The 26,013-nt window shown below is 34.5% G+C and overlaps 1 protein-coding gene across 4 annotated transcripts in view; it reads left to right on the plus strand.

Annotated features, from left to right (window-relative positions):
- The window catches only part of Diaph3 (diaphanous related formin 3), a 464,142-nt gene that overhangs the window by 33,880 nt on the left and 404,249 nt on the right, over nucleotides 1-26,013 (plus strand). For 3 of the 4 annotated variants that reach the window (XM_076871975.2, XM_076871976.2, XM_076871977.2), the window contains one exon: nucleotides 13,380-13,556. The exons of the other annotated variant lie outside the window; for it this stretch is intronic. In XM_076871975.2, coding sequence (XP_076728090.2) covers nucleotides 13,380-13,556 — 177 coding nt within the window. The remainder of the gene's footprint in view (nucleotides 1-13,379; nucleotides 13,557-26,013) is intronic. 4 annotated transcript variants of the gene reach the window in all.

Consider the following 26,013-nt stretch of genomic DNA (forward strand, 5'->3'; position numbering starts at 1 on the left):
AAAAAAATTATTTTACTGGGGCTGGGATTGTAGTTCAGTGGTAGAGTGCTTGCCTAGCACATGTGAGGCACTGGATTCAACCTCAGCATCACATAAAATTAAATAAATAAAAAATTACTTAAATATATTTTTTAAAATAAAATTTTTAAATTAAAATTTATTTTAAAAAATCTCACTTATAGAAAATCTAGAAACACCATTTTAAAAAGTTATTTTACTGGCCTAGTAAAATAGTAGGCTTTCTTTCCTTTTGCATTTCTATTAACTTTTTATATTTTCCTTGATAAGTTAAAAACAAGTGATAAATCCAAAGGTGTTAATATTTTTTTTTACATTCTTTTTGTCAAACTGTACATTCAAAATAAACTTTTCTGTATAAAATAGAAATACTAGCATGAACTGGGGCAACTCAATATAAATAATAAAATATATCAAAACAAGTTCTATAGACTTAATATTTACCAAGTCAGGTGGGCCTTTTAAAGCCCATTAATATGAGTTAATTAGGACTTCCTGTGCTGAGATTTTCTGTAGTAGCATTTAAGTACTAACTTAGAATCTTTAAATATTTATGGGATAGTTTAGAGAGTGCCTCCTTACATGAGTAGAAACGTGAGAATGAGATCAAGAGCTCTCAGAGTGGAATATACAAAGATGTAGTGTATGCAGATTTGTTTATTCATTTTTTCCACTTATTCATCAGATATTTATTGAGTATCTAATATTGTTATAGAAATACAAAGATTTATAAGAATGTGTGCCTCCTGGGAATATAAAGAAACAGACATGTATATAGTGAGAAGTTGTAGTGTGGTGTGAGGTGGGCTGCAACAGTGTACAGGATTCAGTAGAAATAGTGAAGTCTACCTGATCTTGGGGAAAGGTGTAGGAAAGATGACTTTCATTATGAGTCTGAAGGACAAGTTGGAATCCAGACTGGCAGGAGTTGTAATTTTTTTTTTTTTTACCCTGTAATAAATTTACTTCTGAGATGTCAATGGAATGGATTGCTAGTGGAAACACATTAGAAAGCACTTAATGATATCTTTAGAGGACTTTTATGTATGGGTAATATTGAGCTGTGCCTTTTAAAAATAGTAATATTTATTTAGAGGACTAATTTATACTTACTGTTTATATTTGAACATGGACAATTAGAATTATTATCCTAGATACCACTTCGAGTTTTTCTTTTTTAGTGGTTTCTGTGTTCCTTCCTTTTGGTACTTTCCTACTGCCTTTTTTAACCAACTTTCTGTTTCTGTGACAAAATACCTGAGATAATCAACTTAAAGAAGGAAGGGTTTAGTTTGGATCACGGTTTCAAAGGTTTTACTCCCTTGTAGCATGGTGCCCTTGCTTTGGGTCTGTGGTGGTGAAGTACATCTTGGCAAAAGCATGTGGCAGAGAAGGCCTGTTTACCACATGGTGGTGGTGGGAGGATGGGGAGTGAGAGAAGCTGGGATCCCACTATACCCTTCAAGGGCATAATCCTAGGGGTGTAACTTCCTTCTACTAGGCCCTACAACCTAAAGGTTCTACCATTTCCCAGTCGTCCCACAGATTGGTGACAAAGCCTTTAAATCATGGGCCTTTGGGGGACATTCAAGATCCAAACTATATTACTACCATACATTATGACATTGAATTACAGAAGTTCATATTTTTTTTTAGGATAGGTGGACTGTTCTTTAAATTACAATTGTTGGGAAGAGTCTGGGCTATTACTGAATATCTAAAAGCTTAAACACCTGTCATTTTCCCTAATATATTGTTATGTAAAATATTGTTGAGAATGATTTAGCAATATAAGAAGCAATGACTGGTGTTCAAGGCCTGGAGGATTGGAAGGTAATTGCTAATTTATTCAACAAATATTAATAGAACTATCACTCTATGCTTAAAGTCATGCTAAGTTCCAAAGGTAGTTTATTGAGTAGAATGACAATCTCTATTCTCAAGGACTTAAAGCCTTATCCAGTAAATGTATGCGTTAACAGGCAGGTTCAGAATGGTATGTAGGGTACCTAATGGCAAACTGCAGGTCTGCAGCATCTACTCCATTCTTGTGGAATGAGGAAGTGCCCCTACATGAATTGTAGCTCAAACTGACAGCTGGAGATTGAGTTGACATTAGCTAGTAAAGAGGATTGTGGGGGTGGGATGGAGGGTCAGTTCTGGAAAGAAAAAAACAACATGAGCATGTTTTTGAGAAATAAGTTTGTTCATTTTATGTAGATCATATAGCAGGAGGTGGTGGAATAGTGGTGAAGAGATTGTCTGATGAGGAAGTCAGGATCAGATCAAGGTAGATCTTGAAGGGTAAGATTTGAATGTCATTTTATACACAATGGAGAACCATTGAAAGATTTTAAGTAGGAGTGAGGACATGATTGGATTTGCATTTTCAATAAGATCAAAACAATAATGGTATAGAAAATTGCTTACAGTGGTGGGGGTAGAAGGGGAATGAAGACTTGGAAGCTGGTTAGGAGGCTGTAGAACTTATTCTAGTAGCCTAAACTAGAATGGGGATGGAGAGAAGATGAATTAATAAAGTGTAATCCATAGGGTTTGCCTATCGTTTTACTGGTTTTCATTAATTATCACAATTCAGATCACTTTTCAGCTAGCATAAGTCAACACAAGAAGTCTTAATTAATTCATAGATTCTGAGGGCACCCTTTTTTTGTATCTCTCCATTCAGGTCTGAGTGATCTGTTAAGCTGACATTATCTCCACTCCTCCATGCTTTCCTCTTACTTTGTCCTTTGGAACTTAAAGTCTGTTATTTTAATGTTTTCTTTCCTTTTTGCTGTAATTGAAACCTGGATGATGTTCTGTGGCTTTATTTTCCTGGTTGCAGTTCTTTTTGAAGCACAAACCATGAGAGTATGCAGCTTGTTGCATTTTTTTTTCCTTGTTACTAGGGATTGAATCCAGCAGCGCTTAACCACTGAGCCACATCTCTAGCCCAGTTTTTGTTTATTTTTCAAATTTTTTATTTTGAGACAGAGTCTCTCTAAGTTGCTTAGGGCTTTGCAAAGTTGCTGAGGCTGGTTTTGAATTTGGCGATCCTCCTGCCTCAGCCTTCCAAGCCACCTCAAGTATAGGCCTTCTCTTGCCTCCCACTGATTCACTGAGGACATTAGAACTTGAGCTACTTTCTTTTTTTCCACCACTACTTCTGTGATCAGTCTGTATCCATCTATCAGGGTTCCCAACCTGGAGCCTATGGATCAGGAAGGCATCTGTTGTGGAACTTAATGGTGTCGGAAAAAAAAAAATCTTTATTTTCATTAATTTTTAAGTGAAATTCAGTATTTTTGTTAATTTTGAATATAGGGAGAAAACAGCCATCATTGTACTAAAACAAAAGAACAAACCATAATAGTATTTACCTGTGACTTTCACCAGCAGAAACCAAATGTTTTCAAAGTACGTTAGTTATTAAGATATTTCAGAAGTAGTTCATATTCAACATGTTGACATTAAACTTGCATTTACCCTTTCTTTAGCGCAGCAATGTATTACTATATTAATCTTTATTTTAATATTTTGATCTTTTTATTTTAGTTTTTTTAAAATTGTATACATTTTTATTTTAGACACTTAAAAGTCTTACTCTGTGTGTAGCTTCAAATTACTCATCTATTGCTATGTGATAAGATTATGATGTGGCTCAGGCTGCAGTCCTCTGAAGTCCTGATAGGACTGGAGGATCCATTTCCAAGATGGTTTACTCATAGCTGACAAGGTGGTGCTGATGTTGGAAAGTGCCCCCAGTTCTTCCTCTGCAGGAATCCACCCACAGGCAGCTCTATCATGTGGAGCTCTCTGTAGAATAAATGTTGCGTGTTATAACTTATTTTCAAGATATTACAAAAAATGTAGGAACATAATTAAGAATGTTTTCTTTTAGTAATGTTAGAATACCATGTGAAACCTAAATATTTACAAATATTGTAAATTAAGCGATTTCTGGAGGGGACAGTAAATGTTTTTCTGAAGAAGCCTCTGACTGAGGAACTACTCATAAATTTCTCTAAAATATAAGAGATGGAGAAATGATTTTGTAAAATTGAAGAGTATTGGAATATGCAGTAGTTGGTGTGATAGGAATTGTTATTGTGTGATAAGACTGTGGCCTAACACTGGGGATATTTAGCTTATAATACCTGAAACAGTGGCCAGTTTTCTTCCTACTGTGGTCTGTTTTTGTGGAACAGGCAGGCATACTGCTTGGCAGTTAACTGGCACAATCTCATATAGTTCTTCAGACTTATATGAGGGCTCCTCTCACATGCCTGCTCTGAAAGTCTCTCTTGAGGTATTCTCCAGTCCAGATTTAATCATTTATTCCTATCTGTTGCTAATTTTCTTGGGGGCACTGAAAGCATTTTATTTTCATTTTAATACTTTATCATGTACTTTTCCCCCAAGTGGTGACATCTGCGGATAAGGTTCTATATTTTATGTATTTTTATTATTCGGTAATCATTCATTCATACCTTCGAGTATCAATTGGCTGACTTCTAGATGTCTGCTAGGTACTGTTATGTAGGCTGAATATACAACAGTGACTATAATATGTGTTGGTGTGAAACAAATTTTCCCCAAACTTAGTGACTTAAAACAGCAAACATTTATTTTATCATACAACTTCTGTGGGTCAGGAATTTGGTAGTTGCTTGCTGGGTGGTTCTAGCTTGGCGTTTTTCATGAGGTTTAACAAAGATGTAGTTGATGGTAAATTAAAGCCTTTTTTGGGATTTCCAATATATTGGAGTCATAGGCCAAAGTTCTGATTCCGGGGTTCCCAAAAAACAGCTCTGGCAACTACACCAAAATCCAAACAGAAAAGGTAATGGTGAATAGTAGGAAAGGAAATTTTAGTCCATATGACCACACTAAGATAAAGAGAGATCCAGTATCTTCACTCTGTCCTCTGGTTGCTGACTTGATTTGGGGGTGGAGGGTGGGGTGTGACAGAACTGCCTATTTAAGCAGGCTTGGTCAAACTGTGGTCTGGTAGTCATTGCCAGGTAGCTTCAGAGAAGTCTTGTATCACTTGAGGGGGCAATTTTCACTTGTTGTTCAGAATGTTTATTTAGACCCATGGTCCCTGAAGTGGGAAGTTCAGTTCCCATGAGGTGGTTGCTCCTGTTTAGGGCAGTCTCACCATGGGGTGACGTGCCAGCCTCCTGGTATTCCTAGAAGGTGCAGGGCAATGACCGAAGACTATGAGGCACCACTCCAGGGGTCTGAAATAGAATGCTGCAAGTCTTCCCCTAGTCTTCAAGGGGAAAAGATAGGTTAGGTAAATTTAGGGCTAGTAGTTTTTAGAAGAACATTTTTAAAATGATTAACCTGTTGTCCCAAGTTTTCAGTTCTGCAAATATTTCAACAAAATTGACACAGGTACATTAAAATAGGTTGGAAATCATAACCCGAGCATATATGTAATATAATATATGCATTAATGTAATATATCAATAAATATAATATATACTTATGTTAATTGTATAACATCAAATATAATTAATATGTAATAATATTAATGTTATACTATAACTATTATATGACTATATTCTTACTGTTATAATACAATTCTTACATAATTGCATATTATATACTGTTTAAGCATAGGATGATAGGACAAAATGAGTTAACATGCCTACAGGTAGAACTGAACAAATCACTAAGTTTAAGGTAGTAAAGAAGACAGATACAGCCAGGCTTCATCCTGTAATAGTTACCCATGGGATATCTGCTAGCCTAAGAAGATAGTCATTGCTTTTAGTAAAGGCGATGTCTTTATGTCCCTCTTACAAGATAACTCACATGATTGTTGGCAAGGGGCCTCTAGATTTTGGTTCTTTGTCTTGTGAGCCTCCCCTTAGGTATTCTTGGGTGTTCTCATCATCTGGCTGCTGGCATACCCCAGTGTGAATGATCCAAGAAGGAAGAAGACAAAAACTTTAATCTTTTATGACCTTGCTTGTAAGCCATGTTCCATGATTTCTATAATATTCTCTTGATTACACCAGTCAGTGATCATTGAAGGCCAGCTCAGCAATTGTCTACAAATGATGGTTTGTCTCACATGGCATTTAAGATTTTAGTGGGAAAGAGATGGAGTCAACATTTACATAGTAAATGAAGTAATTATGATTCTCTTGAGTCATTTGAAAGAACCATGATAGAGAATGGGGTAGGTGCCTGTGCTAGTTTAGATTGAGTGGTTAGGGAAGGCATTTCAGGCTTTTTAACCTGCAGTTAAAAGGCAAGGAGTGGTTTTCGTTCTTGTTAACATTCTCTGTGATAAGTATATCATGCAAGGCTTTAGGTAATGTGGTGATGGTTAACACAACAAGCCTGTGGCCAGGCAGGATTCAGAAGCTTTTTCATCAGGAAGTTGTCAGGTTAGTGAGAAAGCTAATTAAAAAGTTAGGCTATTTTAATTGTCAGCTTGTTGAATCCTTTAAAATATAAAATTGCATAAAAATTCATAATTTTAAGTGACATGTTTTAGGTATATTTGGTTAAAATTGATTCTATACCTAGAAGGACCTTCTGTTTGCCTAATAAATTTTCTTGGAGTCCATGAATTTTTCCACTTCCGGTTCTAAGGAAATACATTTATGATCATATGTAATTTTTCAGACTAGAGAAATGGTACAATGACTGATAATTATGTTTCCTTTTTAAAAAAACCTCACACTGTGCTTTTAGTATTTATAATATTGTAAAAGTGAAAACCCTAAACACTGAATTTGTTGCCACTACAGTATATTATAGCTAAAAATCCAGTATACAGCTTGATTTTTTTTTTGTTTAATTAATTTTATTTAAGCTGTCATTACTGATTATCAGTGTGATTACTCAGTATGAAGTAATACTCAGTAGGGTGCTCATTTAACCTCCCCTGAAGACAAGTGATATTAATTTATGAAGCTTAGTATGCCCCAAACACAGTCAAAGCTGTCTTAATTGTGGTATACCACCTCCAAAGAACATTATAATGGAATTCCCTGTTTTCTCTGTGTTTAACCAGGTTCTTCAGTGTGAATCATTTGTGTACTTTATTTACCTGGGTTGAGTTCCTAGTTTGATTTTAAGAGAAGAATTCCATATAAAACTAAAATTTTTATATGAAAATAAAGAGTACACAAATTATAAAACACACATAAATTATCTCTAGCCAGTTGCCAAATAACAAAATAACAGCCATCTTGCAGTCAGTATCGTGGGAATTTCTATCATTTTTATGTGCAAAATTATTTTTAAAGTTTGTTCATGTGTTGGATTTCTATCATATGATTTATGTGCAAAATTATTTTTAAGGTTTGCTCATGTGTCTTGTTGTACCTAGCTTTAAGCAAATTGTATGTGAAATTCAGTGAAAGAAAAATCCATTTGTGTGCAGAATCAAAGTAACATTTCTTTGCAAAATGAAATTTGTTTAACACCATTTTAAAGTGATTTGGTAGTGAGGCCTAGTTTGCCCTACTTGGTAATGTCCAGATTTTATGGAGTCTACCTGGAGAGCTCAACAGCATTGCATACCTTGGTGTGCTTTTACTATAAGCCCAAAGTTTCAATAGGCTCAGTTTACTGTTCTGGTATAGGAAAAAGGATTGCATTTCTTTTCCTCCTATGGCTCTTGCTTTATTTTGTCTTTCACCCTTCTAATTAGGAAAAATAAATAAAATTAATACATCAAGAATGTGATAGCTGATAATCATATTCCTATCTCACATTTCATATCTTATATTCCTATCTGGGCCTTTGTCAATTGATAAACTGGAAAAGGAATATGCTAATTTTTCCTATCTTGCCTTTGGCCAGCTATATGCTGGTGAGATTCAAATTAGCTTTTCCACTTGGGTAAGATCCAACCTTTTCCCAGGGTTTAGGTGCTAAGCAAAAGGGAGACATGGATTAGTTCTATTTTATTGTTATTTTTCAAATTTTTGTGTTTTAAATTTACTTGCATAAATGTGGTTTACTGCTAAAAACATAATAGGTAGATTTTTCCCCCCTTTGTGCTATTTTAGAAGCTAAATACTAGGAAATTTTTATGTAGGAAGAGTTTTTGAGCTTATTCTTTGTTTAGAAATGCAGTTTTTTTCTAAGGATTAAGCAAATGCATTCCACCTGATGCTGCATTTGCTGGTACCTGACATACAGAAAGCATTCATTCAGTACTTATTAGCCATTGTTACTTTCATGACTTTTAGAGATTTTTATTTAAAAGCAGGTTTTTTAATTTTTATTTTATTTTTTTTTGTTGTTGGAAACTAAAGTTTTACACAATCTGTCCCTAATGGAACCATTAGGTTATTCATTTACACAGAAGCTTAAGTGCTTAAGCCGACTATTCCCAATTATTGACATGTTTACATTTATAATATTGATGTTGCATTAATGATGATTTGTGTAATTTCACTTCATTATAAGTTCGGCATATTAATCAAGTTTCGATTTGTGTGAAGACTTGGAATAGTTTCTATCTTTAGGAATTGATATTAGCTGCACAGAAGTGATGGCACTAGAATCAAAACTCAAAAGATAGAGAAACCAGTTCCATTCTCATTTCCCAGTTGTTTAAGACAAAAATCAAGAATGAGTTCACAGATATACAGAGGGACAGTAACTTCTGCACATAATTCAGGAAGAGACAGTTTTTGTTCTGGGTTATTTCAGAGTAGAGGACGTTTATGTTCTTGAGTCAGATGCCACTTTTCCTTGCTATATGGATAAATTCTATATACCCTTGCTACATTTTCATATAGCTGTATAATTACTGCCTATGTGCTAGTCTACTTGATTGTTACACAGGTTAAGTCCTATGCTGCTTATTTATCCTTGTATCACCAACATCTAATGAATTCTCCATTGCTCTTCATTTCTTTTCGAAGGTCTGGGATACCATGTAGTATCACCATGTAGTATCATTTCCCAAAACATTACTTTGACACTTTTTATTGTACAAATGTGCTGCAGATGTTGTCTTCCCTTTGGTCTGTCTGAAAATGTCATTATTTTGCTTCTATGTATAAAAGGTATTTTCACTTAATACAGAATCCCAAAATGGTAGTACTTTTCCATCAGATTTTAAAGAATCTATTTTTCGTTTTAGCACTGTTGTCATTGTTTTTGCTGAGAAATTAGCTGTCATATTGTATCATTTTTTCCCTATATAATTTGTCTTTATTTCTTTGGCTGTGCTGCTGTGGTTTGCCTTTTATTTTTAATTTCCAGCAGTTTGTGGAATGCTTAAGTGTTTATATTTATTTTCTTATTGCATTTTCCTGAGCTGCTTGTATCTATATGTCTGTATGTTTTTTAGATCTGTATGTATGTATTTTAGTCTTTGTTTCTCCATGTGTTTCCTGAGATGTTTCTTGCACACCATTCTCTTTTTGCTTCTGGATCCTAAGTACACTTGTGTTATGACATTCTATATAGTATCTCAGATCTTGGTTACTCTTTGCTTCCCTGCTTCCCTGTGTTTTATATCAAAGAAGACATTTGGCATTTTTTTTTTTTAGGGATTGGCTAGCTTTACTTAGCATAATCTGCTCTAATGCCATCCATTTCCCTGCAAATTCCATGATTTTGTCATTTTTTAATGCAGAGTAATACTCCATTGTGTATAAATGCCACATTTTTTTTATCCATTCGTCTATTAAAGGGCATCTAGGTTGGTTCCACAGTCTTGCTATTGTGAATTGTGCTGCTATGAACATCGATGTAGCAGTGTCCCTGTAGTATGCTCTTTTTAGGTCTTTAGGGAATAGACCAAGAAGGGGAATAGCTGGGTCAAATGGTGGTTCCATTCCCAACTTTCCACGAAATCTCCATACTGCTTTCCAAATTGGCCGCACCAATTTGCAGTCCCACCAGCAATGTACAAGTGTACCCTTTTCCCCACATCCTCGCTAGCACTTGTTGTTGTTTGACTTGATAATGGCTGCCAATCTTACTGGAGTGAGATGGTATCTTAGGGTGGTTTTGATATTAATTCTTGTGCTATAGGAGTCTTATTAAGGAAGTTGGGGTCTAATCTGACAGATAGAGATTTGGGCCTACTTTTTCTTCTAATAGACAGTGTCTCTGGTTTAATTCCTGGGTCCACTTTAATTCCTTAATCCACTTTTGAGTTGAATTTTGTGCATGGTGAGAGATAGGGGTTTTATTTCATTTTGTTGCATATGGATTTCCCGTTTTCCCAGCATCATTTGTTGAAAATGCTATCTTTTCTCCAATGTACGTTTTTGGCACCTTTGTCTAATATAAGATAACTGTAATTATGTGGGTTAGTCTGTGTGTCCTGTATTCTGTACCACTGGTCTACAGGTCTATTTTGGTGCCAATGCAATGCTGTTTTTGTTACTATTGCTCTATATTACAGTTTGAGGTCTGGTATACTGGTGCCACCTGCTTCACTCTTCTTGCTGAGGATTGTTTTAGCTATTCCCAGATGAAATTCGTGACTGCTTTTTCTATTTCTATGAGGAATTTCATTGGGATTTTGATTGTAATTGAATTAAATCTGTATAATCCTTTTGATAGTATGGTGATTTTGACAATATTAATTCTTGTATCCATGAACAAGGCAGAGCTTTCCATCTTCTAAGGTCTACTTTAATTTCTTTCTTTAGCATTTGGTAGTTTTCATTGTAGAGGTCTTTTCACCTGTTTTGTTAAGTTGATTCCCCAGTATTTTATTTATTTTTTGGTGCTATTGTAAATGGGGTAGTTTTCCTTATTTACCTTTCAGAAGATTTGTCACTGATATACAGAAATGCCTTTGATTTATGGGCATTTGATTTTGCATCTCACTACTTTGCTGAATTCATTTACTGGAGTTTTCTAGTGGAATTTCCTTTTTTTTTTAAAGGAATAAATCATATCGTCTGCAAATAGTGCTAATTTGAGTTCTTCTTTTGCTACGCATATCCCTGTGATTTCTTTCGTCTGTGTAATTGCTCTGTCCAGTGTTTCAAGAACTATGTTAAATAGAAGTGGTGAAAGAGAGTGAATTCTTTCAATTTTTTTTTCCATTTAGAATTATGTTGGCCTGGAGCTTAGCATGGATAACTTTTATGATATTGAGATATGTTCTTGATATCCCTAGTTTTTCTAATATTTTGAACATGAATGCGTGCTGTATTTTGTCAAATGCTTTTTCTGAATCTATTGAGATGATCTTATGTTTCTTATGTTTAAGTCTATTGATGTGATGAATTACATTTATTTATTTCCTTATGTTGATCCAACCTTGCCTCCCTGGAACAAACCCCACCGAATCCTGAATATTGAAGGCATCAACAAATTTCTAGAGTCATATGATTTGTCTAGGTTGAATCAGGATGATATACACAATTTAAACAGATCAGTTTCAAGCAATTAAATGGAAGACACCATCAGAAGCCTACTAACCAAGAAAATCCCAGGACTGGATAAATACACAGCTGAATTCTACAAGACCTATAAAGAAGACCTAATACCTATACTCTTCAAATTATTTCATGAAATGGAAAAAGAGGCAGCACTTCCAAATTCATGAGGACAATATCACCCTGATTCTAAATCCAGGCAAAGACACATCAAAGAAAGAAAACTTCAGACCAATATCTCTAATGAACAAAGATGCAAAATTCTGAATAAAATTCTGGCAAATCGAATACAAAAACATCAGAATGATAGGTCTCTCTTTTTTGAGCATGGTTCACATTCTCATGCTCCTTTGTGTGTTTAGCAATATTTATACGGAAGATATTTTATTTAAATACTAGGAGAAACTGAAGCAAGTAATATTCTCTCTGACCTCTAAAAGTTATGGCCTTCTTTTAGGCTGGTAGAGTGTGGCAGCTGGGGGTGAATTGTGGGGAGGCTGAGTCAATTGGCTCTCTAGTTGATATAGGGCTGGCCTTTATTTCTTCTATAGTTTTAATTCAGCTCTTCCCTGAGTTGTGTGTTACAAGGTATTATCATCTGAGCGTTATTGAGAATCTGGCAATCTCTTCTTTGACTTTACAACTGTGCTGCTAGCTTTCAAAACCATGGCGTATATGTTTCTGCTTTACAACTCCAATATGTACTTTTAGGGTTAATGTAGAGTTGTCTTTTAGTTTTGAGTTCCACTTCTTTAACAATTAGTTATCACTGTGACTTACCTTCCTTCTAAATGGAGATTTTTAGGTGTCAGATTTCTTTACTGGTTATACTAGGTGTTCAATAGAACTCCAGTGTGATAGCTACTAGCTACATATGCAACTAAGGAACTGAATTTTTAATATTCCTTTAATTCAATAACTATCTATAACTACAGCCCATTATAATGAGTGGTACAGTTCTATATCTTGTATTTGTTACCAGACACTAGTATGTAAAAACGTGGATGTGTAACCGATGTGATTCTGCAATCTGTATATGGGGGAAAAATGGAGTGCATAACCCACTTGAATCAATTGTATGAAATATGGTATGTCAAGAGCTATGTAATGTTTTGAACAACTAATTAAAAAAACACAACAATTTAATATATGTAGCCATGATGAACATTTCACAGACTCATTGATCATGTTTTTAAATGTACTTCTATATTTGATACTTAAAATGTTATTTCCTTTTCATTGTTGACATTTTATGAAGCTTGAAATAGGAGGTTTGAATTCTTTGTGTAGAATAGAACTTGTGAAATCCAATCACTTTTGAGTGAACAATAGCTTTGTAAACTAGTATCTATGTATTTTTAAATATCAGTGAACTGTTTGATCTAGTTATAGGATAATTCTCTTTACAACAAAAATCTAGCTTTATTTCCTAAGGCTTGAATATACCTTCTCTGTAGATGTTGTAGAAACCAGCCTGAACAAGGAGAAATGTGTTATCAGGCTAACAAGCTATAAAGACATAATTAGAATTCAGTATAATTCCTAATCATGTCCTGTCACACCCTGCTTCCCAACCTGTTTATGGTATTCCAGAACTTGCCTGGTGATGGGCTTGGGAATAGGATACTGAGTACTAATTTGGTGTCACCACTATATTAGGGAAATTGCCTTTGTAAAACTGCTTGGTTTTTCTACTCTATAAAGCAAAGGTCACTTGTTACTAGAATCTGTAATTGAATGTTTTTAAGATTAGAAGGAATGATTTTTGAGGTTGTTTGATTTCTCATCTACTTTTAGATAGGATGGTTTCTGAAAACTTTTCACCACTTTTTATTATTAAAGATTCTGTTTCCGAATGCCCCTTGAAATCACAGTGACAATATGATTTCCTCTGTTTTTTCCACTTTTGGAATTAGATAAATGTTGGGAGAGGGAATGCTTATATGTGTGCTCTTTTATCTTTCTATGTAGCTGGACAAATTTGCCAGCATAAGAATACCAGGGAGCAAGAAAGAGAGAACTCCTCTTCCCAACGTGAAGACTGTGTTTGCAGGCCATGACTGCTCATCAGCACCTTCAGAGATCATGGGAAGCATCCCAAAGCCACTGTCAGAGAATGAAGTCCTACAGCTTTTTGAAGAGATGATGGTAAGAATTTTGATTCTCTATAAAATGATGTGAAGTCTGATATGTTCCTGTGAAAGAACTCCAAACATATTTGCATGTTAGGTTTTATAGGGTGATTGCAAATGTTTCTGAAGATAGCACTTCAACCGTAGTTGGCTTTTGGACCATGCTTTTTTGTGTGTGCCTTTTCTGCTAGAAACACATGGTGTTATTTGAGGCCAGGTGATTCTTTGAGTCAACCTGTGGTATTTCCAAACTAATTTGACTAATAACCCACATGTTATTTATACTGAAGTCATTTGCTATAAATAAATGCTAATTTAATCTAAATAAATTTATTTACATATATAGTTCCTACTTCCAAGTTGCTTATCTTCTAGGATTCCCAACAAACATTGAAAAATGAGTAAGAAATGTCAGAAAGTAGTATTTAATAATTAAGTTCTTTATAAGTTCATTGTAGGAAGAACTACATTAGTTTTAGATATATCTAATTACTTTCTGTGAAAACCACAATAGATAGAGTATTAAGTAGTTTAGGACAATTTAGTAGAAATGGTGAAGGAAGCCAGGTCTCAACTCAAGATAGGATTTGTGTAGGCAGAGGGTGGGGGAAATCTTTGAGAATAATGAAATGACAGTGAACTCAGATGTAGAGTTAGGTCAAAAATAGAGGTCAGATAAATTAGATTGGAGTGATAACTTGAGTCAGATTAGGAGAGGATTTTGTTTGTTGTCCTGAGGAATTATCTCTTTTTTCTGAATCATGACTTTTATGACTGTTCTTCTGTGTATTGTTTTTGACTGCCTTATCAATTTTTAGAGAAATTGATAGCTCATCTAGCCCACTCATCCCACCCCGTTTTTGAAATTACTTTCTGTGTCCTGTGGTGTTTTTGCACCCTGCCTTTCTTAGCTTTTATTTTATAGCTAGCCCGTTTCACCAAGAGGAACTCCATTTCCACAGCGAGAGTGAACAGCTGGTCTAACTGATCAGCTGAAATCAGTGACGTATTTGCTGTTATGCTGCCTTATTTTTTATTCATCACAAGATTTGTGTCCAGTATTACACATGGAGGTTCAGAAGACACCAGAAAGAATCCATGCGTACTTTGTGCCTTCAAAGGGTTTTTCATAGTGTCAGTGATTCCTAACTATTTATCACTGAGCATAGTAGTATTTTTGCATGAACCCTAGACTATGCCTTGTCTTGTTGAAATGCTAGTTTTGGTTTGTTAACCACATATGTATAACTCCTTCTCCACTCTTTTCACACTATGAGTTGATATATTTTCAACCAAGAACCAGAAAAAAACAACCTTTTCTCCTTTTGGTAGCCTTTGCCACTATTGGTAAGGTTTGTATGAAACCAGTTCTCTTTAGTGTACTGTTAGGGACTTAGGATGGTAAAGTGCCCTTTTCTTCCTCTTTTCCGTGCGTTGTAAAAGGAATCACTTATTTTCATAACCCATGAAATTTTGGAATGGTAGTTTTAGGCTCACTTGTGACTACCTTACATTTTTTGGTCATAGTCCTAGGTGACATGAATAAGCAGAGGAAGGAGCCTGTTGATGTTAAAGATTCATGGAACCACATTTTATTACCACACACAGTTAAAAGGAAAACTACCCAGGAAGTATTGAATATAGTTTGTTATTTTTGTTGTTGATGTTGCTGTTACCCAGGAAAGGAAGATGATTTTTCAATTTTAATAAGACTATAGGGCAGATGGAAATATGCATTTTTGAAGTAGTGACAGAATACTTCTTTGGTAAATGGGCTAGATCCCTTGTTAAACCTAGAACAGGTCTGCCTGAGGCAGTCAAGGTTTTACTTTACTCATCAGAAATAAAGTGAAACGGTTGCTTTGGTAGGACTATTCAGTATGCTAAGGAATGAGTCTGCCTCATTAAGTTATTGTTCAAAAATAAGGAACAGATTCTTTACTTTCTTTACTGATTCTTTGAGTATCAAATCACAATATGCTGAAGGGAAAAGGTGCTGTTGATTCCAAAGCTGAAAACTAAAGAAGTTGAGAAGGATCTTTTCCTCCTCTAAATGTCAATCAGTGATATTCTTGAGACTTTTCAGGGTGCTACATTTAAAAAAAATATATATTTTTACAAACTTAAAACTGTTTGTATGTGAAGAATGATAGATTTCAACTGGATTTGATTTTTTTTTCATACACATATCTCTATTAATAAAAACTGTTTGAGAAAGTTACACTTAATAATTGGCCATGTTAACTTTTTGGCACTTGCACCTTTGGAAATTTCATGCTAAAAATTGTATATAGTTCTTTGTTTTGGTGGTATGCAATTAAAAAAATATATTATTACTTATCAATTTATCAAAAGTTTAATTTTTATATGAAGTAAAAACTTGGTTTTGGAGGATGCTTCTTTTTTCTCCTGAAGACAGTCCTTTTGGAAGACTGTGCTGACTTAATAACTTAATGAATGTGAAGTACAGCATAAGACTTGAACATTTGTACTCATTTAGCTTTTACTTAGGATATGGGTTTACTGTGTCTCTGTAATAGCCTAGTTTTTGTATGCTTTCCTAAAGTAGTGATGAGCTTTTGGTTCTACTTTTTAAGCACTCTTTCCCCATTTGTCTTTTGGGAAAGTTGGAGTTTTACCCAAAACTTTTTACCCAAAAGCCCATCTTGGTTCCTTTGTGGATCTTAGATATAATGTGAAATAGTTGTGTTCATCACTGTCTGTATAGTTGATTTCTGGAGTTTCATCCAGTGGTTCCTTTTATATTCCTTGTAGATACACATAGCTGGGTTTTGAAGCTGAAAGTGACTTGTTTATTCCAGCTTTTGCCTCCAGCTCTTGCTCTCTCAACTTATTTTTCCCTGACCCTGAATAAAATTCCAGGCAGGTCTTACAGCTTTATTGCTGTAGGTGGTAAAAACCATGGCTTAGGTTAAATAACTTGGTTTTCATCCCAAGAAAACAGTTGCTTTTTTTCTTTTGCCAGCTTGCTCTGCTTGGAGCCTGCAGAAGGCTCTGCTGTTGTGGTGTGGTTGGCTTCTGCTTCCTATCCTTGCCTTTCTGCCCTACTTTCTAGACTGAATCTGTCTCCTCCAGGATAAGACTGGAGATAAGGAGAGATAAGTACTTCCTGCTCTAGGGCATTTATAAGCATCATTGGTATCCTGGGGTGTTATGTTAATTTCTTATTGCTGCTGGTGCAAATTGCCATGGATTTAGGGGTTCAAAACAACATAAATGGACAATAGTTGTGTAGATCAGAAATCCAGCTTTTCCTCATTGGTTCTGTGGGTTTCTTGAAGCTGAAACCAGTGCCAGCTGGCTAGACTCCCAGTACAGACTTTGTGAAGGATCTTCCAGGTTTATTGTTGTTGTTGGCAGGATCCAATTCCTTGCAGTTGTAGGACTGATGTTCCTATTTCCTTGATGATTAACAGTTGGGGACTGCTTTTAGTTTTAGAGATCCCTGTATCTCAGATACATTGAATCTTTCTTATGCTTGTAATTTCTGACTACTTGTTTTGATGTGCAAATCTTCTTCCTCTGTTAGAGAAAGTTTTCTGCTTTAATTGGCCCCCTTTATGTTTTCCAGATAAACCCAGATAATTTATTTATTGTAAGATTCATTATGTTATTTACATTTGTACAGTCCATATAATGTAATTCATATATATAGGGTCCAGGGGTTAGGGCAGTATACCTCTCTGTGTGGGCCATTCTGTCTGCCATAGGTGTGGAAGATTACATATGCTGTTTCTTTGCTCCTCTGGCCTGCCTCCTCCTAAGCTCACCTGTAGTTCCCATGTCACTGGTGACTTTTCCTTTGTTGGCTATCTGCCTTGTGTTCTGTGAATCTATTACTCTGATGAGGTTACCTTTTGTAAGCAATATTTCTTGGATTTCTCAGGCCTGAACCACCCCTAGGATACATATTATTTCGGGAAGCTAATAATGTCGTCATGTTTCTTCCAAATCCTGTCTGCTACAAAAAGAGTGGTTTACTCTGGTGGTTTCTATCAATACCTTGTAATTTTTCTAGCTGTTTTGTTTGGGGCATTTATTCCTTTAACTGTAAACAACTTTTTGATATTTGAATCATTTTTGCAACATGTGATATTGCTAACCATTTTCACTTACTGGCATTTCTTTATTCGCTTTGGGAAGTGTGATACCTTTTTTCTTGCCTGATTTTCATCCTTTCTGAATGGTTCTTTCCATATCTCCTCTTCTGTGTGTTCTTTTATTTCCTCTGAGTGTTGCTTCTGGTCCATGGCCCCCTGTATTATCTTTATCCACTGCGTTTTTTTTTTTTTTTTCTTCTGTGTTCTTCCTAGGAGACTGGAGCCCTTCTGTGTTGTAGACTGTCCCCTATATTTTGATACCTTTCTGTGTCTTCTATAGAAGAGCAGCTTCAATCCAGCTCTTTAAAAGGTGATAAACCTTAACACACAGAAACTGAATGTATTATATTCCTTAAAAAAACAACAATAGATTTCTATTCCTTCCTTCTTTAGTTCTCTGACTGGGAAGCACACACTGAAATCTGAATCAACTTGATACTATTAAAGCATTGGTTTCATCCATTTACTTCTATGTCCTTATTAGCTCTGATTACATTTCTCCCCTGCTTTCATTAAAGTTTTATTAACTCTTACTGTGGTATTGCAGTGGCTTTCTCCATTCATCTTTCTAACTCTGTTCCTTAGCCCAACATTACTCTTCTTTAGTATCTATCTATTCCCTCCCAGATTTGAGCATTGCTTACCCTGCTCGTCAGAGCTGCTGTGCTTGAGTCAAGAGTTCCTTTTTAAAAATATATCTGTCTCTACACTAGATTAACTTAATGTGGTATCAAAATCCCCAATAAATGTCTGTTGAGTTCGTTAAGCTAAGTGCAGTATCCTAACTTTTAAGATTTGTAAGATATTATATTTCTATTCAGATCCTAAGATTAGATGGAGATTAACTTTAATTGCTAGTCTTCCCAATATCACAAAAAACATTAAAATAATGAGTGGAAGAGATTTTTCATGCATTCATACCTTTTTTCATGCATTCATACCTTTTTTCATTTTCTCACTTTCAGTTGAGAGAATGAAGCTTTGCAAGCAGGGTTATGTATCAGAATGCTATCATTAATAGGCATTATATGAGTGCCAATCATTTCAGAATCATTCTGACAAAAATTACTTCTGGACTTCTTGTCCAAAATTATGTGGTGGAAAATGATCTAATCAAATTGCTCAAAGTACTCAGGTATAAAGAATGAAGCTTTAATCTTTTCCTGGGAAGATATTTATTAAGCTTTATTATAAAGTAGGAGAAAACACATTTATTTGATGTCATCATCATCTCTTAGGCATGTGTGTGAAGTGTCTCCTGCATCAAGAGCTTAGATGACTAATGCATATATTGCCTTTTTAGTGAGGGGAAACAATGTGGATAATACTAATAGTACTCACATTTGATTTTGAAATAATTTTCAATGTATTATCTAAAGTGGAATATACTTCAGGAGTATTTTCGTAATTAGAATACTTTAGGCATTTAAAAATATAAAGAACATAATATAACCATAGATATAATTGAAGTCCCTTGTATTGCTTCCAATTTAATTTTTCCTGGAGGCGAACAGTGGGTACTTTTCATTCTCATTTGTGAACTAAACATTTTTCTGTGTAGTAATGTACAAAAACACCCCTATTCCTGTGAACTACTTGAAGGTAAGTTGCTGACTCACTGACAGGATAGTAAAGGATTTCTTCAATAATATACAAAAGGCACAAATCAAAATAATCCGACCACATTGAGTTTTATACTGCAGTGCTTGAAACCCCATCAAAACGGAAAAGACAGGATTTAGACTGGGACTAGTTATCTGCAGGCTCAGATATCAGCTGAAAAGTCAGGTTTGGGCTAAGACAAGATCAGTAAGGGCTGACTCAGTGTCCCATAATCCTCCAGTGGTTGAGTGTATATTTTCTACAAATAAGGACTCATCATTGTAATGTAATACAACTACAACTCAAATGAGAAAGTTAACACTAATTGGTTTCTACCAATGAATCCTAAGACATTGTTCAAGTTTTACTAGCAGTACCAATGATGCCCTTTATAAAAAAGTAATCTGGTTCAGAGTCATGCATTGTGTTTAGTTGTCATGTTTTAAAAATCTTCAGTTAGGAATAGTATTTGTCTTTGCTCAGATTTTATGAATTTGATGCTTTTGAAGATTTCTGGGTGGCTAATTTGGAGAATGTCCCTCTTTTTTCATTGCTTTTTTAAGACTTCTTAAATTTTGCAAGTCTGTTGAATATAAATGGGATACTTTGTACTTTAAATGATTTTTTTTTATCATAAGTACAAGTTATGTTCTTTTATCATAAGAACATCTTGTCACATGTCTATTGATTGTTTAATCTACCTTTTTGTGAACTTTCTGAATGTTCATATCATTTACCATTTTGGTGGGATATTGTCTTTTTCTTATTGATTTGTAGGATTTTTACACATCATAAATGATCCCCACATGTCCAGTTTGTGTATTGCCAATATCTTGTTCCATTCTGAGTTCCATCTTTTCACTTTCGGTGAAATTATTTAAAATTTCACATCTTTTATTAGTTATTCCTAAGTTTATTGCTTATATGTAAGCACTCTTCTTTTTTTTTAATCAGAATATAGTTTACTTATATTAGAGCATTATAGTTATACATAGTAGTTGCATTCATCCTGACAAAATCATAGATGAATGGAATTTGATTTCAGTTCACCATTCCCTCTTTTCCCTCTCTCTTACTTCTCCCACCCTCCTTCCCTCTACCATTCTCCTTCTTCTACTCTATTAGACTTCTTTTTGCTCATCTATTTATTTAAATTTGATTGATTATTTTTACTTCTACATAAAGATGAAATTCCCTGTGTAGGTACATAATCTGATTTAATAATTCATTCTGCATTGTCTCCTCTTTCCCATCCTTTCACTCTGTCTCTTGATCTCCTACACTATTAATCTTCCCTATATTTTTGTGATATCCTTCCCTTCTCCTCTCCTTTAGTTTACTTTAGCTTCTGCATATGAGAGAAAGCAATTGACCTTTGAGTTTCTGAGTCTGGCTTATTTCAGTTAGCATGATGTTCTTCATTTCTATCAATTTACAAGCAAATGCCATAATTTTATTCTTTATGGCTAATAGAACTTCATCAGTTATATATACCACTATTTATTCATCCATTCATTTATTGATGGACAGCTGGGTTGAATCCATTATTTAGCTAGAGTCAATTGTGCTGCTATAAACATTGAGGTGGCTGTATCACTACAGTATGCGAATTTTAGTTCTTTGGGAAAAATACCAAGGAGTGGGATAGCTGGGTCATATGTTGGTTTTATTTCTAGGTTTTTGAGGAATCTTCATACTGTGTTCCAGAGTGCAGTCCCTTAAACAATATATAAGTGTACTCTTTTCTCCATCTTATTGCGGGATTTATTATTGTTTGTATTCTTGATCATTGCCATTCTGACTGGAGTGAGATGAAATCTTAGTGTAGTTTTGATTTGCATTTCCCTGACGTTGAACATTTTTCATCTATTTGTTCACCATTTGTGTTTCTTTTGAGAAATTCTGTTTATTTCTTTTACCTATTTATTGATTAGGTTGTTTTTTTTTTAAATTATTTTTATATCCTGGATATTAATGACCTATCCAAGGGCAGGTAGATGACTAAAGATTTTCTCCCATTCTGTAGGCTCTCTCTTCATGCTTTTAATAATTTCTGTGGCTGTGCAGAAGCTTTATATTTGATTTCATCCCACATATTGATTCTTGACTTAGTTTCTTGAGTTTTGGGGGTCTTGTTAAGGAAGTCTGACCCAATACCAGTATGATAGAGTTTTGACCCTATCTTTTCTTCTGTTAGTTACAAGGTTTCTGGTCTAATTCCTGTCTTTAATCCATTTTGATTTGACTTTTGAGAACAGGGAGAAATAGGGATCTAGTTTCATATTTCTCCAAATAGCTATGTAGTTTTTCCATTTGTTAAAAAGTTTGTTTTTTCTCCAGAATATAATTTTGGCACCTTTGTCAAATATCAGCTTTAAGTATGTGGATTTTTCTGAGTCTTCTATTACATTCCATTGGTTTTCGAGTTGAATTTTATGCCCATTCCATGCTGCTTTTATTGTTATAGTTCTGTAGTACAATTTCACATCAACTATTGTGATGCCTCCTGTGTTTCTTTTCGTATTCAATATTACTTGGTTATTCTGGATCTCTTATTATTCCAAATGAATTTAAGGACTCGTTGGGATTTTTATGGTGATTGCATTAAATCTGTTTATTGATTTTGGTACGATGGTCATTTTCACAGTATTAATTCTGTCTGTCCAAGATGGGAAGTCTCTCCATATTCTAAGGTCTCCTTCAATTTCTTTCTTCAGTGTTCTATAATTTCTCTTGTCTTTTACTTCCTTGGTTAAGCACGCTTTCTAATAAAAATAACTTTTGTTTGATTTTGGTTTGGTATTCAGTAACCTTGTTGAACTCTCATTAGTGGTTTTTATTTTATTTTATTTTTTAGTTGTAGATGAACACAATGTCTTTATTTTGTTTGTTTATTTTTATGTGGTGCTGAGGATTGAACCCAGTGCCTCACACGTGTGAGGCAGGCACTCCATTGCTGAGCCACAACCCCAGCCCTTCTCACTAGTTTTTGTTTGTAGATTCACTCAAAAGTTCTGTGTATATAATCAGAATACTTGTGAATAATAACTTATTTTTCCATTTTTATTGGTTTTATAACCTTTTCCTTTGCACTGAGTACTTTTGTACTATTAAAAGTTTTATGAGTTGTCTTTGACTATTTAGAATGTTTTTATTTTTGTATCTTAGATTTTATTCCAAATAGAATTAAATAATAAGCAACCTGAATTAGAGGTAGAAGATGTTCTTTGCTGTAAATTTCTATGTGCTCGCCTGATACTTACTTTATTCTCCATAATGTTTTATTCTGCTCTCAGAATGAGGCTCAGACTGGCCAATTTTAAGATGCCTTTTCTTATACTCCAGAAAAAGTATTAATATTTTTTTTTCTTGTCCAAAAATATTTAGTAAAGTCCTCCCCCGATTTTTGCATTATATTTACATTAAATTGGCTTGTCCTCACTAGACTGGCAAGTTCTATAGGGTAGACACTTGACTCTGTTAATTTTTTATCCTTCAAATTAAGTATGTCCTGTGTTCTTGATTATATGAGTGAAACTGTATATGCTACATTCATTTCTTGTTTCATGAGACAATTTTACAGTCTTTTTTTTTTTTTTTGTCAGAAACTTATTTTATTGGAGCATAAACATTTATCCTTACTCATTTTTGTGCTCATAGTGCCTTGAACATATTGTATATATTCAGTAGTGAATTGTCAAATGAGTTGATTTGTTTCTTTCTTGCTTTGGTAAATTCCATGTTGAAATAATCAAATGATATGTGAGTCTTCATGGAGTTAAATATCAGTATGTTTTTGTGTTTATCTTTCTTTTTTGCAGTGCTGGGGATCAAACCCAGGGCCTCACATACACTAAGCAAGCACTCTACCACTGAGCTACATCCCCACTGTTCTCAGAGCTTTGTAGTTCATTCAACAGAATATCTTTGCCTGGGGTAAACTTAGGATCCAGAGGAAGAAAGAAGAACTCAAGTGAACAGATAAAATCCAACACTACTATATATGCTTGGTACTTTTTAATACTGTCGGTGGGAGGAGGATTCATCTAGCTAAATTTGGTCTACGTTGCCACTCTTTGGTACACACCAATGACAGTTTTTCTTTTTTCTACCCTTTTTTCTTTAATCCTTGGTGTTTAGGGATTTATGCATAGCTCTTCCTCTAGTCAACTAAATGAGTGCCTATTGGGTTAAGCACATAAGACATACTATAAGGGTCACCAGGAGACTGCACGTAAAGAAAAACCAACAAAGACCTCTTTTTGTCAGTTCTTGTGTTTATTGACTGCTGTATAGTCCCACCAGCACTTATTTTAAGTATTAATATTATTACAATTCTACTTTCCTATATTATGAGCATTTTTAATATTTCACCAACTAAAAGGCATATTTAAGGTTGGTAATATAAAAAATGAGAGAGGTTCTGTGGGAATGCTTTTTCTGATCTGTTAGTTTTCATCTTTTTTCTTTCACTATTGAGTATAAGTCAAAAACTTCAAGGGAAGGTGGTTTAAGAGCAATCCAAATGATCCAAATAGGAGGAAGAGGACAAGAGTGCAAGGAGATTGTCATGTGGGTTCATGGGTTGTGTTTGTTGGGGGATAATGTCAATGTGTCTTTGTTTTTTGTAGATCTAGATAAATGAGAAAATAATGATTGAGGAGCTGTGATTTTTGCTTGGTGACAGTTTGCAGTACCAATAAAATTGTTAGAAATTTTAAAAAGATAAACATTACAGTAATGTTTTACCATGCTGTTGGACCAATCAGGAGGTTTTCAGGCACATCTTCCTCAACTGGGAAGGTCATTTCTCAGTCCTGTTTTTTTTCTATAGAAAGGTCACTCTTTGGATCTGAAGTCAAACCGCTGTTTTCTTCTGTATGTAATTTGCAAGGAAATGGTTATTTGTTTTTTTAGATTTTTTTTTTTTTTTTTTTTTTTTAGTTTTACACGGACACAACACTTTAATTTTTTATTTTGTTTTATTTTTATGTGGTGCCAGGGATCGAACCCAGTGCCTTACACGTGCTAGGCAAGCACTCTACCACTGAGCCACATCCACAGCCCAGATTATTTGTCTTGAAAAGTTGAAAAAGCAGATGAGTTAATGAAACTATCAGTGGCAGTGTTCTTTTCTGCAGGGTTACAGATAGTTGTTGGCAGTTGTGGGTTTGGTGCATGTGCTTGAACAGTACTTGTTCAAGCAAGGTTCTCTTCCTAAACAAATGAGACTCAGACCACACCCTGCAAATTTAGAGTGCTTCTTGTTCGTTCTACTAAAATTCATACTATATAAGACATAGGACACTTGAATTTTTTTCTTGATATCATCATTAGGATAAATTGAAATTTGTTTTTTAGTTAAAGTAATTCACATTCTTCCCATAAACTTCAGGTTGCATTTTTAGTTAAATAATACTGTTTATGAGTTTAGTGTCAGTATCTGGGTAAATGTCATTTTTTCTGGTGGTTCTTCTGTTAATGAGCTGGCCATCTGACTTCCTATTAATTTTAATGAAATTGAGTAAAGACAGTGTGAAGAGAAACAAAACTGAACCCAACTATTGATAAAGCCAAAAAATTTGCCTGTTTATAATCACATTTATATAAAATAGATTGTTATAAATATTTATATTGAAACAATAAAAATGGACGGAAGATAAAGGTATTTTAAAAATTTATTCGTTGACATCTTGAATATGAAAGATAGTAATAATTATGTTTTGGATCATTCTAATTATTTCTAAACCCCATTTAAAATTAAAAAAAATTGCTGAATTATAGAATTAGATATGATTCATTTAGTCTGTCCTACTTTAGAGTGTATAATGACCTGGAAAGGGCCATGAAATTTCCTACTTTTTGTCAGCAAGCCATTCATGGTAGTAAATATCTACCTGAATGTAGGGATAAACATCAGTAAGATCTTTGACATTGTGGATGTTGAATAGGAATTCAGATGTGGTTAAAAACAGAAGTACACTTTGAGAAGAACTATGGGTACCTTCCTGGAGAGATAATGGGGGATAATTGTGGGTCTCTTCTGAAGATGTGGGTGTAGCAATGTAATGTTAGTAAGACAGAGGATGTTACCAAGAATAATTATGTTGGCTTTAACCCATGAGACAGAACTATGGAAATCAGATGATTATTGACTTTCTTTAATTAATTTAAAAAAATGAATGCTTTTGCTATTTCTGTGTTTTTAGTTTTATCTTCCAATATTATACTTACTGATTCATATGGATGTTTGATCTACTATAATACAGCATTTTGAAACTCCTGTCTTTCCCCTGTTTGTCTGTAGTGTTTTTCCTTTTTGATTGAATTACCCACACCTGACCATCTTCAACAACTTGCTGCTTGTATGTATTGGTGTAGTTCTACAAATAGTCAATCATTTTACATTTAATTTGTCTCTCCATGGTGTTAACTATCCCACTCAACCTGATGCATGTAAATTTAACGAGCTTGCTATCTTGAAAATCTACATCCATGAATGAAAATATTGAGCTTAATGTTTATAATTCAGTTGAAAAAAATGTCCACTCTATTGCCATTCTCTGCATGATAGCTCCTTAGTGTTCTAAATAGTTGCATGTATGTGCCCAGGTATTAATATTCATTTTTTTCTTTCCTTGGCTTTACCAAAGAAAATGTGGAAACATTTATTTTGTGCCAGCATTTTCTCAGTCTAATATGGAGTCAGAAATCAGTAGTAGGAAGGTGGTATTCTTCTGGTTTGTTGCA

This window comes from Callospermophilus lateralis, chromosome 12 (genome assembly GCF_048772815.1).
Source record: "Callospermophilus lateralis isolate mCalLat2 chromosome 12, mCalLat2.hap1, whole genome shotgun sequence".
NCBI classification, from domain to species: Eukaryota; Metazoa; Chordata; class Mammalia; order Rodentia; family Sciuridae; genus Callospermophilus; species Callospermophilus lateralis.